Source organism: Drosophila grimshawi, unplaced genomic scaffold (genome assembly GCF_018153295.1).
Source record: "Drosophila grimshawi isolate 15287-2541.00 unplaced genomic scaffold, ASM1815329v1 contig_1367, whole genome shotgun sequence".
NCBI classification, from domain to species: domain Eukaryota; kingdom Metazoa; phylum Arthropoda; class Insecta; order Diptera; family Drosophilidae; genus Drosophila; species Drosophila grimshawi.
In genome coordinates this window covers 3,074,241-3,090,468 of record NW_025062889.1, presented here as the reverse complement: position 1 = coordinate 3,090,468, position 16,228 = coordinate 3,074,241, and the positions used below count along the sequence as shown (strand labels likewise).

Below are 16,228 nucleotides of genomic sequence, written 5' to 3'. Positions count from 1 at the left end.
TTGCGGCATCACTGGCAAACAGCATTGATTGATTTGTGTTGCATACTTTAAGGACTGCCTCAAAGCGAATCACAAGGACCTACTTCATCGAAGCGTATTTAATGAAATATGGGGCCATCTAGGAACCCAGACACTTGTCAAAATTTCATCGCAGGTCGAATGGCTTTGAGTCGAACTCACAAAATTCTTGTATTCTCAAGCTCGACTACATTTGGACTGCTAGTAAATAAATCACATAAAAAAAGTCTTTTTTAATTTTTAACACTAAAGATTATTAAGTGTATATGTGTGTATGACTATCTATAATTTATTATATATATATATATATATTGCTTAAATAGTCAGCCTAACTACTTAACACAATAGTCTTTGCGCTGTTGTCGAATGACTGCATTCAATTTGAGGCACTGTTGCCGCAGCTGATCATTGTCAGTCTTTAGCACCTCAATGGTCTCCTCCTGCCGATGGATAGTGTGATGTACCCTGGATAAAGGAATAAAGAAATTGATTAACTGTGAGATAAAATATATATTGCAAAAAATTTGTTTACCGTTTTTGTAGCTGATCCATTTCCTGTTTGTGTCGCTCGTTGAGCAAACCCAACTCATTTTGTATGTCTGCATTGAGATTGTCGCGTAGTTTATCGCGCTCGTTGATGAAATCGCCGCACATCTTCTTGCTGTGATTGAGCTCCAGCTGGAGCTGTTGCACCTCCGCCTGGCCATTGCGCACTTGGGCATCCGCCTCGGCCAACTTGCCGCGAATCTCTGCATACTTTTCCCGCAGCGTTTTTTCCACATTCTCCGCCACAGTTAAATCCTTTTCGTACTTCTCCTTGAGGCGCCTGTTTACCAATTTGATTGTGTTAATATCGATTATGTTTATTATATTTGATCTACTTGCATCATTTTTTGTTCGTGTTCCTCGTTGCTTTGCAGGGCATCCGCCTCCATGCGGACGACGAGCTCATCCAGCTGGCGATCGCGTTCCATGCGATAGTGTTGCCTGATGGCATTCTCCTTCTCCGCCTGGTTGAGCTTCATCTTGTTCTCGTACTCCGATTTCCACAGCTCGAAATCGGCTAGATATTGCTGTTCGACTGTGTTGATGCGATTCTGATACTTCTCCTCCTGCTTGGCCATTTTCTCCTGCATCTCGAATTTGGCCTGCTCCAGTTCGCTGTCCTGTTCCCGCTGCGCCTCCTGTCGCTTGGCCAGATGATCGCTCTCCTTTTGCCGCAGCTCCGACTGGAGACGCTCGCGTTCCGTGGCAAAATCATCGGCCAGTTTCTGTCGCAGTTCCGCCTGCGTTTTCTGTTCCTCCTCCAGCTGACGTTCGAGTCGCTCTCGGATCGCTGTGCGCTCCTTCTCAATGATCGTCTCACGATCCTGGGCACAACTCTCGCGTATGCCGTTCTCAATCTGCTCGTGCTTCACGCGCGCCTCCTCTAGCACGTCCAGCAGTTGCATCTGATGCGAACGCTTCAGTTCCGTCACCTCACGCTGATGATCGCAGTTCATCTTATTGATCTCCGCCTCCAGACCCTTAACGGTCAGCTCCTGCAAAGGAAAGTAGTTAGAGATAGAGACATCCATTTCTGGCCACGCCTCCAGTGTACCTTAATTTTCTTGGTATTCTCGCGCACCCAGCGCTCCCGTCTGATTTTCTCGCCCGCCATTGTCGTCTCCTTGGTGCGCGTCAGTTCCGTCTCCAAGCGATGCTCCCACGCCTGATTCTGGCTCTCCAGGCGTCGCGTAAGCGCTGCTACCTTCTCACACAGCGAACCCTTATCCTTGAGCAGCTGCTCAATGAAGCCCTGATGCCGGGTGACCACCTCCTCGTAGTGTTTCTTTTGATCCCGCATTTTGCTCGAACTATTCGATTTCTCGGCGCGCAGCGATTTCTGTTTCTCGCTGCGCAGCTGGACAACATGCTCCTTGGAGAGATGTATGGCATTCGCCAGCTCATTCGCACGGAGACTGAGAGCAATGACGCGACGCGCCAACTGATGATTGGGCAGCATCAGCAGCTCCGAGAGTCTGGTCAGCAGGAGAATTAAGCAGGATTAAGCACCATATAAGTTATCTTTAGGTAGAGTATAATTTGACTCACTTGGGCACCTCATCGGTGATATCCGGCTCGACGACAAACTCCACCTCGGAGCGATTGCTGTCCGGCATGGAGCGTCGTGTCTCCATCAGCGTTTTGTCACAGCTGCTCTCCACATTATTCAAATAAGCTAATATGTCTCTGGAAAATATATAAGCCAATATTTTAAATTTGACTAGAAAAATTATGTGAATAGCAAAAATCCTACTAAAACCCCAAATCGGTCCTAAATGGAATAGGTCGAATGGTATAAGTAACCCTAAAGTATATCTGTAAAAGTTGCAGTTATCTGGGAAAAGGATTACTCCAAAATATATAAGACTACTACATACATTTGATACTTTTAATAATACTCTCAACTCACTTGTACTTATCCCCACTTTCTGTTGCCCTATCGCCATTTTGGCTGGTTGTTTCCGCTGTCTCGCAACGTGAATCCAGTTTTAGATTCAGCTCGCTGGGCAAACGCTCAGCAAAGTTGTCTGTGAAATGTTTATTTACTGATTCAACAAATAACCAACAAGACTGAAGCTACTTTACCTCGCTTCTTGTCCTCCTCGATCTCTTTGATGACGGACACAATCTCATCGTAGGTGGAACCCCTCGAGTCCGATAGCTGCGAGGCGCTATCATTGCCTTCGTCGAGCTCATCCAATCCCTGTTTGTGCAGCTCCTCAAACTGTGCCAGCGCCTGCTTCTGCTCCTGCATACTCATCCAGCTATCGACCTTGTCCAGATTATATTCACTCAATTTGCGCTCCTCCCGCAGGCTGCCAACGCTCACCACCTTCTTCAGTTTACCAGCTGCTATTGTTGTTGCAGCTGTGGTTTTTGAGAGAAATTTCAATTTGTTTGGATTACGGCTGGCTGGCTCAGCACTCGCCGGCTTAACATTCTCCTTCTTTTTGCCCACAAAGGGGGGCGTGGCAGCGATTTTTAAATAGTTATTGATGACAGCATCCGAGCTATTGCTATTGCCATAACTCCGACGATCATCCTGGACAACGGGCAGAAAATTGTTTTCCGCCCCAAAGTTACGTTGCGCCTCCGTGCGATAGGTGGCGCCAGTGCTGCTCTGAACCGAACCATTATTATTATTATGAGTTGTGCTCAGATTCTTTTCGGATAGATTATTTTGCTTGTCTCTGGCTTGGGCAGCATATTTATCTAGATAATTGGGCAGTTCTATGTTGTTCAAGGGTTCCTTGGGCAATTTGTCCACAGCCTGTTTATACTCCCTGATGACATTCAGTTCGGGTGTTGGCAACGGAAGCTCCAATTTGGTTTTGGACTCGGCAAAACGACAACTGGGCGCATCACAGGCACATTTGGGATCTGTGGCCGGTTCATTGGTGCTGGCCGTGGAGGAGGATCTGGTGCTGCACGTGCAATTCTCCGACGGACACTTGGGATACTCATACGTCTCGGCCAGCACCTCAACGCCGCCAGCTGCTGGTGAGCCAAAGTGAACGGATTTCTTTTGTGCACTTGTATCGCTGGTATCTACTTTGTTGCCATTGCCATAGCCAAAGCTGGGCAACGTAAGCGGACCCGGTGCCGAGATGCTGTTTCGCATCTCCTGCTTGTCGTTGTCACAATCGCTGGAGTCCGCATCGGGACCCAGCATTGTGCTCGGCTTGCTGAAGGACACGCGGCCCGGCAGATCCGGCTTAACGCTCTTCGCCAGCAGCGCCGCATTACTCAGGCTCGCCTGGCCACCATTGGACCAGTTGGAGCTGGAAGCATAGGATTTGGATTTGTCGCCGGCACCGTTCGGCATACTAACCAGAAAACGTTCCAGCTGCTCGCCCTCGCTGCTGTGCGGCGACTTCTGGGAGCAGTCCGACTGATCGTCGGTGGAAGAATTACAGGCGCTGCGGCACAGCCAGCTGCGCTTGATGGGCTCCTCCAGCAGCGACTTCAACAGATCCGTCGAGGATAATTGGCGCTGAAAGGGCGGAAATAGAGTCACTTGCGGTAGCTGCTACTTGCAACCCTATTTTCCATTCACAAGTGTGGATTTTCTACGATTTCACAAGCGTACTACTTCTGAAAATATGTTGCATGACTACACTCAGAAAAAAAGCTACCTTTTACTTAGAAATTCGCCAATACACTTGGTGCTAAGGCGCCAATAAATTTCATTACCTGATTTATTTGAATTTCTAAAACAAGAAATACTTTCTAGAATTCAGGCTGATTTCTTTTCTGAGTGTAATAACTGGAATATATTATCCACTGACTATACGCCTAAATGCATGGCAATCGGAAAATAGAGCTTCATATTCGCTGTACTCACGTTTTTGCTATGTCGCAGCTCCTTTTCGCCAAAATAGACGCTCAGTTTGCGTCCAAACTTGGGATCCGCCGACTGTGGTCGTCCCAGGAAGGGCGAGGAGCGACTGCGCTGCTGCAGAAAGTTGGCGGAACGTGGTCGAAAATGTGGCGTAGGATTATGGAGTGTGGTCAACGAGCGACTATTGTATTTGGCCTTCGATTTCTGTCGTGTGGCGAGGTTTATCTAGTTATGGATAGAGTTGCGAGTCAAATGATAATACTTCCAGCGAGAGAGAAAGAGAGAGAGTCCTGGACTTGAACCTACCTGCGAGCCCCTAAGACATAAATCCATAATAGCCACAACAAAAAAAAAATGAAATGAAATGTAGTACGCTCAGTTTTCACTTTTCAATCGGAGAGAGAGTTTTCATTTTCGTAGCCACACTGACAACGACGCCACAGCCAACTGATTCTGAATGTGAACATGGTCGGGTCGGGTTTGTTTTGGCCAAAAACCAAAATAAAACCCGCCCCTGGCTCAAATATCGATTAAACGCACATTGCGACCCGGGGACAATAGCAGATGTATTCACAATGTTGGTCAGCAAGTGCAACCCCCTAAAAAGTGCCTGGACACAGGACGTGGACATGGTTGCCATGGCTAACGTCACGCTCACTCAAGCACCACCCAATTATATATTTTTGTATATATATCCCTATATCACAGGTGTTTTCTAGCGGCACGTGTTTCATTTCCGATTCATGCACAATTTTTAAAAACTTGATGACATTTATAAATAATAAAAATGTAAAGATTATGACCACACCTCCGCCATCAATCAAAATCAATGAAATGCAGAACTTGTTGCCAACGTGCCAAAGCCAATGTTGGAAATTCATCATTTCATTTGAACGGAGTGTTATTATTAAAACTGAAACCAAGGACAGCAACAGCCGATTTGCCAGACAAAGGTCAAAGTACAATCGGATAGAAATATCACAAAAAGTACTTTTTTATTGAGTCATGATCTTAAAATCAATACCAACTGTGAATAGCGAACTTTTGTGCCAAAATGTAGACTTGGCAGAAAATGGACCTGCTTCTGTATGATTGAATTTTCAGGAATGAATTTCAAGCTAATCCAACTTTGAACATAGTTTTATTCATAAGGACAAACCATGATTAAATTTGATCACTTTTGACAAAGTTCTTACATTAATTTTGAATCATGGATCGTGTTTCTAACTACAAATGTAGCATTAGATTAGGTTATCTGTAAAAAAAAACAATTGTTTTTATTTTATTAATAATAATTTATTTAAATAAAGCAAATTGTTTGAAGTAAACATAGTTAAGTGCAGCTGGTCGTCAAATACACAAACTTCAAGTTTGGCGACAGCCTCAACAGTTGGCGCATACTGTGTGTGTGTGTGTGTTGTGTGAGTGTGTTTTGTGTGTTGTGTGTTGTGTGTGTGTGTGTGTGTGTGTGTGTGTGTAGGATACTGACTGATTGCGCAAAGCATAAAATTAAATTTGGCAACATTTCTCATAATGAACTTAGTGGCTAACACAAAATACACAATACATAGTTGAATGGTTTTTTATCTTTTCTCATATTTCCTTTTGATTAATAACAAATTGCACTAAAACGCCCCCAAGCGGACGGCAGCGGCACTTAATCCGCCCGGAGGACAGGCGTGACGAGAACTTCACCATTTTGTCCATCGTTCTGTATGTCAAACTTGAGTTTGCTCAACTCCTGCATCTGGGCATCCGCTGGCGACGCTGGCGTCGCATCCTTAAGGACCTGCACCTTATCCGGATAGTTATTCTCACCGCCACCCAACTCTTGGGCGAAACTGACAACGGTCTTGGGCTCATAGTTGACGCCGAGAGCGCCACTGGGATCGGGTGTGGCTACACTGGGCACATCGCCGCTGTGTCCATTTGTATGCGATATGGTTATGGATGAATCTTCTGTTGCCTGATTGCTGCTGCTGCTTGCTGGATTTGGATTTGGAGTAACAACCTCCACTTTAGCTTCTACGGCGGCGGGCGTGACTTTGTCGTGTTGCTCCTGCTCCACCACTGGCTCATCCGCCTCCTCCTCACCTGCTACAGCCTTGTTGACCTCTTCAATGGCCTTGGCTACATCCTCGGCTGCCACATCGTGCTGCTCCTGTGCATGTCCATTGGTTAGGGGTTGCTCCTGCTTAGTCTGCTCCTGCTCCTGTTCCTGCTTCAACTTTTCCTCCTGCTGTTTCAGCTGCTCCTTCTGCTCCAACTCCCTCTGCTCCTGCTCCTTCTGCTCCTGCTCTTTCTGCTCCCGCTCCTTCTGCTCCTGCTCCCGCTTCTGCTGCTCTTCCCTCTGCTGCTGCTCCTCTACCTTCGCCTTCTCCTGCTGCTCACTGTGACCATTGCTAAGCTGCTCCACGCTATGTCCATTCTGCACCACCTGCTGCTGCTGCTGCTGTTCCTCCTCCTCAATCTTCGCTGGCACCAGCGGCATTTCCAATGCTGGCACTATAGCCGGACTGGCCATTGTCTCGACAAAACTGGTGCGATTCGGTGAATCCGGTGAGATCATGACATGCGTAAAATAGCCACTGCGACGATTCTCAAAGTCCAGCACATTCTCCTTGGCCAGACGCTCCTGAATGCGTCGCTGTCGCCGTATAAACTCCGGCACATTGTCATCCGACTCGGCATCCGTTGACAGCGATGCCAATGGCTCCGCGGGCTGTGCACGTCGCAGCACCACCTTAGCGGCCTCATTGGACGACTCCGAGCTGACATTGCCATTGCCGTTGGCGAGCAAAGGTGAGGGCTTGAAGACGCCATTGAACTTGGTGCCGACCACAAATTTATTATTGTTGGCGCACTTGTAGGGATTGTAATTGTTGTTGGCTATCGCTTGTGGTGACAATGGATTCACATTGCTGTTGTCTTCCTCGGCTTTGGGTGAGTTACGTGTGGCAATTGTAAAGTTCGGTTTGCCATGACTGATCAACAGTTTGGTTGCCGGCGAAGGGCTCTTATCGCTGAGGGGCGAAGGCAAACCGCTGCGGATTTGTATGCTCGGCTTGTTGATGGTATCGGCCATGTTAACAGCTCCCTGTGCGTGTGTGTGTGTGTGTGTATGAGAGAGTGTTGTGTTTTGTATCTTAAACGCGCTTTTACTTTCCGTTCGTCACTAACGGTGCTTCGCCTCTGTTTAGCTGTAAATAAAAACAGCAGATGTTGCCAAAAACACAAAAAAAATGAACAAAAAATTAGTCAAATGCAAATTTTGGTGTTTTTTTTTTGGTTTTAGCCAAATCATAATCAAGCTCAATTTTGCGGTGAAAACGCAGCCAGAAATCAAATTTGTAAATTGGCCAAACGGAAATTATTATTGATTTTGGATTTTTTGATTATAGATCTACTGAATTGCGTTGAACTGCTTTCTTTAAACTATTCAGTCTTAAAACTCTTCTATTTCTTTTTTAGATTTACTATCGCCCCGGGCACATTTAAATATGAATCATCCTCAATAAATTTGATTAGCTTCACTTCTGGCAGCAATTATTCATCGTTTGTTGAGGGTCTGTTTTTTTTCGACTGTTTTTTATTGTTAATCAGCACTTGAATTAAATTCCCGATTGTTTGCTATTATATTGATAATCCCAGGCATTTATCAAATCATAAATAAGCAAATTAAAGCTGCAACTGATTTATAAGTTATTATTATTTATTAGATGATTGGAAAATGGCACAAAGTCCACCAAATAAATTTAAGAGTGCTTTAAACTGCCAATTTTAAATGCATTTCTAACATTGTAAATGAGCCTAATAAATTGTGAGTTTATACGACTATTAACCTGTTCAAGACTACTCCATTACATATTTACAAGCCTATAGAAAGGTGTATATTAAAAACAAGTTGGTGTGCTATAGTCGAGAGTGCTCAACTAGGCAATACTCTGAACCCAGTTGTTCTACGTTTCCTCTCCGATCTTGAAGTAGATCAATTATATTGCTATTCATGATCATGATCTGCGCGTGGTGAACGGGAACTTTTAAAGTCTCTGAAATTGGTTTCTTCATAAATCGACTCGTTTGTTTATATGTATATTGTATACTTCCAACTTTGCACAAGTTCAGTAAAACCTTTTACCCAAATTTATAGGGTTAATTTTATAGTACAACTTGTTCGCTCGAATAACAACTATAGATTTCAAGATTAGACTAGCGATTCCACAGAATTTGAACGGCTACAATAGAATTTTAGCGCTGCGACAAGATATCTTTACGATCATCCGTACGTCAGTTGTTTTTATGACCATGATTTTTCCTTAGGCTTATCAACTGGGGCGTTATATAACACTATGCGACTGTGCAGTTTTTGTAGCTTTATCTCAGCTCCATGTGCTATCAATCACATGGCAAACACTCTCAAAACTCATCAGTAATGCACAAGTTTTGCATTCAGTTATTTACTTTCGCCGGCAATTTGTCATTTTGTTTTCGCTTGTTAGTTTTTTCCGCCACAGTTTCACACGGCGTATGCGTAATTACGTAATGAAAAGCCCGTCCAGGGTCATCAAGTGGTCATTGTCGAAAAAAAATACAAAACCCAAATGCCATTGATTGTTTATAGAGCTATGTACTAGGCTTAAATATCAATTAGCTGGTAGTGAGCAGAGCAACCCGTGCAAATGACAAAGCCACATGGTTTTTGTTACGGCCTGGTCTAATTGGCAGGCGACCAGCCCACGACACAGATCGATCAAGTGCATGTGACCAACCAACTGGCTAACTGACTCAGTGACTATCTGGCTGATTGACTGGCTGACTGACTTTATATATATATACCTGTCTCTGACTGTTTGACCAACTGGTTTGCTTGCGTCTTATCAATATGCCACACATAAACACACACACACTCGATCACAACTGATATGAGTTTAATTTTGATGGCCAAAGCCCCTCCCTTTCCCGACAATTCCCCTATCTTATCCCCGATTTACAATGTCTGTGAGCAATTTAATTAAACACTGCACAATTTATGGAGTGCTGCATTGCAGCCAATCATAAATTCTATGCGCATTCAATTACTTAGCCAGAGGTCAGCTTCACAGTTTATTTGATTTGATTTTCAATTTTATTGCTCCACTTGTAATTGAACTTACTGTTCTTGGCTACACTCAGAAAAAAAGCAGGGCTTGCATTTCTACTTTTTAGGAATCCATTTCTTAGCAATGGAAAATATTTGCAGAAAAAAAGCAACATATTTTTGGGATTGACAATTTAGAAAAATACTTTGAGAAAAATGTAATGCAACTTTTTTCTCTGTGTACTGCTTGTTTGTTGCTGCTGTTGTTGTAGCTTGTTTTATGTCGTCTGGCTTTGGCAATTGCGACGCATCTAAATGAGCTAAATAAATGCCAAGTGCAACTAATTTTATTGATTGAGAAACTTGTTTGGACAGTTTAAACAGCAAATGTCGACGAAGTCTAAAATTAGCTTATAAAAGTTAAGTTATTTACTTATTTACATTTAAAATAGCTTCAGCCGTCTAAGTTTAATAAAAATCGAGCTTAATTATTCGAGTTATGCATTATTATTTACTCGTCATATGTTTTTTACTCAAAGTAACAGCTGAACCAATAGCATTATGAAATTAATCAAGTGCATTTCGTTTAACACTTCAACCTGTTGACACAGGTACCCTTGTACAGTGTTCACTGTACTTAAGCACCTTTACTTATGAACTGACTGAATTTGACTATTGCTCGATGAGTAAGACTGTATATCAGACTGAGCTCCGAATAGTGACATAGTGACTTAATTATTCAGTCCATTAAGTTGTTGAACGTGCCAAATAACCAGTTTTTATTTATCTTTTGCCCTCCCCAAAAGCCCATGACAAACAATTAAATAATGTGAAACAATTACACAAAATAATTTCAATTAAGCCAAACACAAATAAACCGCACAGAAATCTTATAGTTTTTGTACTTTGCCGACGGCGGCTTATTTTTACAGCTGTTTGATTTGGTTCTTTGTGGGTCGCTTTTATGGGTGGTTTCGGCGGCTCGCTAATTAAGCACAAATATGCAACGCAATTCGACGACAACTGTTTGCAGCAAAAATAAAATGAATTAAGCTGTACACATTTTGCACATTTTTTTCTTGTCGTTTTTTCTAATTTACGTCAAAAATAATATTTTGCCCATTATCGATTTAAGGGGGTCTACAACAGAAGCTGCACTTGAAAACACAAATTGACCTTGAAATTGGCATTTTTTGTGTGGAATATTTCGATGCTGAAGTTTATTTGCAGATACCCTGCAACTTTGGAAATGTGCTGAATGGAATACTTGTTCATAAAGGTAAAATAATACAACATCTTTCAAAGTATATAGGTTATTTTAAATGGATCTAGTAATTTTTTCTCTCCTCCATCCAATTATCTCTACTAGCTCTGTATACCCAGAATCCGTTGAAAAGGTAAAATGAAGTTTAAAAAATGTAACAAACAGAAAGAGACATCTGTGATCCCAATAAGTATATATATTATTCATCAGGGGTCGATATAACCGTGCCCTAGTTAATTTAGAATACAAGTTCTCACATTTTCAATTTTTCAATAATTTCCTCCGTTTAGACAATATCAACACAAAAAAATTAGCGATGGCAATTTAAGTAATAATTTTATAGATACATCTATCTTATTGATTATATAAATACCTTGACATTATGTTAATCATCTGCATAACTTAGCCTTTCTATATCTATCTACATGTACGCTCAAAAGACCTGACCAGGGTATCTTCTAATCGAGCACTCGACTAGAGCAATCATACTTGTTTACATTTGTATCTTAGAGGTAAAAAAAATTTGCATAAGGTGAGCGAGAACTGTGCCTAATTTGAATATTATACGCTGACTACAACAAATTGCACTTAAAAAAAACAAACTCTCAAGAATAGTTGTTGGGTAATTTTCAAGTTTATAAATAGTCATTGATTAATTGGCAAAAAATTAAATAAAAAAAGACAATTATGCACACGTATAAATATAGCATGGTGTATGCTTTATGTATCTGTAAGGTTTCCGCTTGAATATTGCTATTGAGCCAAACCAAGAAAACCGGCTTTTGTCCCAAGACCTTGGCTGTGAGGCAAAGAAAGCGAAAGCATTTACATTGTAGCCTCCTGATTTATAGCTGTAAATGTCAATTTGCAAATCAAATGCTAAAACCTAAATTTATAACCAATCAACTTTCTTATATTATTTGAAGTAACCCGTCCTATGATAATAACGCTTATCTAGCTCTCCATTTGGCCAAATTTAAAAGCTTTCAGCTATTTATGGGCACAGAAATGAAGCAAAAAAATGGTTGATTTTAGCAAAAAAAATCTGTTGAAAATTTGAGGTGTGAATTGCTAGTGTGACAAATGCCCCGAGACAATACAGAAAATACCAAAACAAAACCAAAAATAATAATAAAAAAAAAGCATTCCAACACAGCACATATTACGGGGCAATAAAAGAGACCCGGCCCAAGTCCCAGAACCCGAACCGAAAAAAATATATACTCAACGGCCATTCACATTCGTTCAAGTTTTGGGTTATTTCTCTGTCTTTTTGTTGCTGTTGTTGCGTGCGTTTGGTGCGTCTATCATTGGTAAATCAAATTGGTTACTTGGCCCCCTTTTTTATATATCTATTTTTTTGGCCTGAACGAGAGAAGTGTGTGCGTGTGTGCGTGTGTGTTGCCAAGTCTTCTGTCCGTATCTGTGTGAACTCTCGCACCGTCTCAAGCCGTGATATTGCCACAACAATTGCATTGAGTTGTTATATTTCATATTATTATTATTATTTTTACGAGTATGAGCATCTCAACTTGTCCCGCTTAGCTTAACTGGAAATTGCGCAGCTGCACTTGGAGAAATACGCTGATGTAAAATATATTTCTACTTTAAATAGACACATGTTTTTCTGTATATTTTTAAATTATTTTTAAGTGAATTGTAAGAACTTTAACATTACTACAAGCATTTTTGTGTAATTTGTTATAGTAATTAATTTCTGTGGTTGTGCCTGCTTTGGTCTCGATTTTTTCAAGGCATACGTGCATAATAATCTATTTTAAGGTCCATATATATACATATAGATACTGGAGTTGAACAGACACTAATCTTATCATGCCACTCATAAAGCGGCAAGAACTTTTTTGGCAACATACAAAAGCAACAACTGATAAGCCGCATCATAATCCAATAAATCCAACAAAAACAACAACAACTCAAGAATGTAATGTAATTTATTATCTAATCACATGATTAACGGCCTCGACAAGAAAGAAAGTGAAAACGCAATGCATTAAAAACCACAAGCATTAAATACAAAAAAAATCTACGAATACTTCAAGCTGGGTTCAAGGCACGAACCCATTGCACATAACGGTAAAAATACAGAGTTGCTTTTGCATGCAAGCCAGCGCAAAAACCCAAAAACAAAAAAGTGAAAACCATTTGCCGTTTAAATGCAGCCCAGCCAAACATTTAAATGGTGTCTGTGTGTGTGAGTATGAGTGTGTGAGTGTTTGTTTAGTTATATTCATATTACATTAGTCGCGTGAACTGTAAATTTTTGAGAAGAGAACGAAAAAATCGAGATGCTGCGAAAATTTACAGAAACACGACAATTGGCCACACTTTGGCAAATTTAACGGACGAACATCAAAATTTTTACAGTCACGCACAAAAGTTAAGCGGCCTTTTATATGTCTTCGCTCTTTTTAGATTTTTGCGATTTTTACTACGAACAACGCGACGTATGCGCAATTGTAATCGCATATAGAATGCTGTCTCAGTTAAGATTTATACGTTAGCAGTATTATGATTATGATTATTATTATTATTATTATATTTTTGGCAGAGCGATTACCAAGCACAACAACACACGCACCTCTCTAACTGTGTGTGTGTGATTTTATTGTTGCTGTTGCTGCTGCTGCTTGTTATTGTTGTCGCTTGTCCGCTGCGTTACCGTAAAACGCCAAAACGTAACTGAAACTGAACCTGAACCCAACTTCAACACTGACGAGCACCTCGCTGCTGCTCTTGCCGCTGGAGTCGAGTCGTTGTCAGGATTTCGACGTCGACGTCGTCGTCGTTGTCGTTGCTGTTTATGTTGTTATTGTTGTTACTGTTAACTGTTATTATTGTTGTTCGGTTATCGCGCAAAGTGCTCGTGCGCATAGCTGGCGCAAAATAAATATGTGAATCAAAAAGAAAAAAAAAACAACAAAACAAGGAGAAAAAAGAAAATAAAAAAGTTGACGCTTAATAACTAAACAAATGCCCTACAGTGTGAAAGGCAGATGCAGCTAAATGTAACCAAAACATTTCACCCAAAAAAAGCAAAACAAAAAAAAAGCTTTACTTTAATTGTTCCACAAATTATGCATAATTTGGCCAAAAATTAATGGCGTTTCCGACACTTGACTCTGTTGTTTGGCTAACCAAAAATCAAAGAACTGACATAAATGGTTTGTGCAAATATGTTTACCAAACTTGGCCCGTAATTGCTACACATTAAATGCGTTTACACGTGCTCATCGCACGTGATCAACGTGATCAACGTGATCATGAATTATGCAAGTTGTTCAAAGTTGCTTGTAGCTTTTGTTTTTATATTTTCGTATACAGCAACTAGTTTGCACAATCTTGACTCACAGTTTGTGAACTCGATTCAATAAGCTTAGCCAACGGCAGTGATACAATAATAATAACATGTGTAGCGTAATATAGGTCAAAGATTGCAGTTGTTAACTGTTTTTCAAAGGCTGCAATTATTACTTATTTGCACACATTCATATATGAGATTCATTTAATCAGACAGGTAGACTTGTTAATAACTTAAGAGTTTGGCAAATAAACAAATACTTTGTATGACAGCTTTATCAGTCATTCAAAAAAGGCCAACTAAAGCGTTACTCATTTCTAATAAGCTCAAAGCGAAAGATAAGCATCTTAACCACAATTGAATAAGAACTTTAATATGTAAGCAGCTTTTAAGAAATGGGAAAATAAAACAAATTTAACAATAAATCAAATATGAAATATGTAAAAATCCCTTCGGGACTCCCCAATCATATACATATAAGGCAAGAGTCTTAGCCAAAAATAAAATTTCTCAAAAGGTAAATTAAAGTAATTACACAGGCAAATTAAAAATATGGCAGCAGCAACAATTACCGCAGCTGGAATTCCCCTTATAAGCAACAATCAAGCTAAGCACGTTGTTAATCCGGTATTTTATTTGTGCGAGAATAACAGTTTGATCACGTTTACTTGCCCGCATAAACACTCCAGCAAAAAAAGAGAAATACTAATACATACATATAGAAATTGTTGACAGTCGCTTCTCGTATCGATTTGATAACTTTTGGCAGTACCAATTTTGGTCGTGTTTTATTCTCACTGATTGCTTGAAGCGATATGGGTACCCCTACCCCCCAAAAAAAAAGTATGTTTGTCGTTTACACGCCCTAAAGCGTAATGCGGGCGAGCTTCCGCGCACCAATATAAATAATAATTTATAAACTTAATGCGTTTTGGCCATGAAATGTGGCCAAGGCGCTCAAATCAAAAGCCGTTTGACTTGTGAGTGTGGCCAAGTGCAGAAAGAGGAGGCACACGAGAAGGAGAACGAGGAGAGCGAGGAGAAGGTGGCGTTCAAGGCGTGGACGAGATAAAACGGTACACGGTATCGCTCTTAATAAGCGCTCGTTGCTACGTAAACTGGTATAAATGTGTATGAGTGTTTGTGTTTGTGTGTATGAGTCTTTTCTATTCACTTGCACAGTGTGCTAGGAAAATAAGCCAGTTTTTTAACGTAACGCTCAATATCAAAATGTGCTAATAACTGTCTCTAGAATTTGTTGCTGCTACATTATTTGCACATCATAACAATTATTAACCAGTAACTGGTGTTGGTATTCGAGTGGACATGTTAAAGTCATTGTTTCTTAGCATTCTTTACAACAATCTATATTTGTCCAGTTGAACAACACTAATTGACGTACAAACACACAGCAAGAGTGAGAGAGAGGCGGAGAGAGAGAGAGCGATTCGTCAAGACGAGTGTGCACTTAAGCCGGCGTCGCAGTCAGCGTTGCTCATAACCTTGACAAAGAAAATGTGTTCAATTAGCAACACTAATTTGCGTATATAGAGTGCAACAACAACAATAGACTGATTGACTAGCGCTAAGCAGCACTAGAAAGCATTTATGCTACATTTATCATAACTAAAAATTCTTTTGATCAGCTGCTGCAATCGTGCCAATTTATAGAATCCAAACCAAAATACGCACAGCACACGCAATTCGCTGAAATTTTATTTCTCTTCACTTCACATTTTGATTGGCTTAATTATGCGCTATAAATACAGTTCGTCCCCATATCTGTATGCTAGGTTTCTTGTCCATAGTTTTGTTAAATTTTTTGTTGTTGGCAGCTAGCTTTCTTTTCTCATATGGTAAATTTGTTGGGCGCTGCCAATTAAAATAGAAATTGTTTTGACCTACCAAAAATGTGTTTATAGCTCGCTTACTGCATTTGCATAATAAATTACAAATTGCTTGTAACACACGAAACGTATCATATACAAAAATTATTTTTCTGATTTGTTGTTGTTGTAATTGTTGTTATTGCAAATCACACGCGTTTGTTGGGGTGCACAAAAATTAAACTTTCGAAACTCGGCTTGCTGGCTGTGTTAAATTGGTTAAGCGCAAAAACGCTCTGCACAAGCGCATAACGTGTTTTGAACTGAGCGCAGAGTC

General features: G+C 40.9%; 2 protein-coding genes across 4 annotated transcripts; both read right to left on the bottom strand.

Annotated features, from left to right (window-relative positions):
• Window positions 1-318: 318 nt before the first annotated feature.
• On the bottom strand, window positions 319-4,795 carry LOC6569080 (centrosomal protein of 131 kDa). The gene is made up of 9 exons (XM_032741165.2): window positions 4,712-4,795; window positions 4,409-4,630; window positions 2,650-4,057; window positions 2,474-2,591; window positions 2,113-2,250; window positions 1,619-2,039; window positions 904-1,559; window positions 551-844; window positions 319-483 (listed from the first exon to the last, which is right to left on the bottom strand). The coding sequence occupies exons 1-9, from the start codon at window positions 4,736-4,738 to the stop codon at window positions 351-353; spliced, it is 3,417 nt and encodes a 1,138-aa protein (XP_032597056.1). The 5' UTR covers window positions 4,739-4,795; the 3' UTR covers window positions 319-350.
• An 884-nt stretch (window positions 4,796-5,679) lies between these two features.
• LOC6569081 (myb-like protein X) lies at window positions 5,680-15,988 on the bottom strand. Of its 3 annotated transcripts, none has more exons than XM_032740909.2 (2): window positions 15,971-15,988; window positions 5,680-7,605 (listed from the first exon to the last, which is right to left on the bottom strand). In XM_032740909.2, exon 2 carries the CDS (start codon window positions 7,488-7,490, stop codon window positions 6,063-6,065), a length of 1,428 nt encoding a protein of 475 aa, XP_032596800.2. In that variant the 5' UTR covers window positions 7,491-7,605; window positions 15,971-15,988; the 3' UTR covers window positions 5,680-6,062. The 3 variants fall into 3 exon arrangements, with proteins under 3 accessions (XP_032596800.2, XP_001995055.2, XP_032596799.2); XM_001995019.3 differs by lacking the exon at window positions 15,971-15,988 and adding an exon at window positions 13,346-13,513; XM_032740908.2 differs by lacking the exon at window positions 15,971-15,988 and adding an exon at window positions 13,325-13,473.
• Window positions 15,989-16,228: the final 240 nt, after the last annotated feature.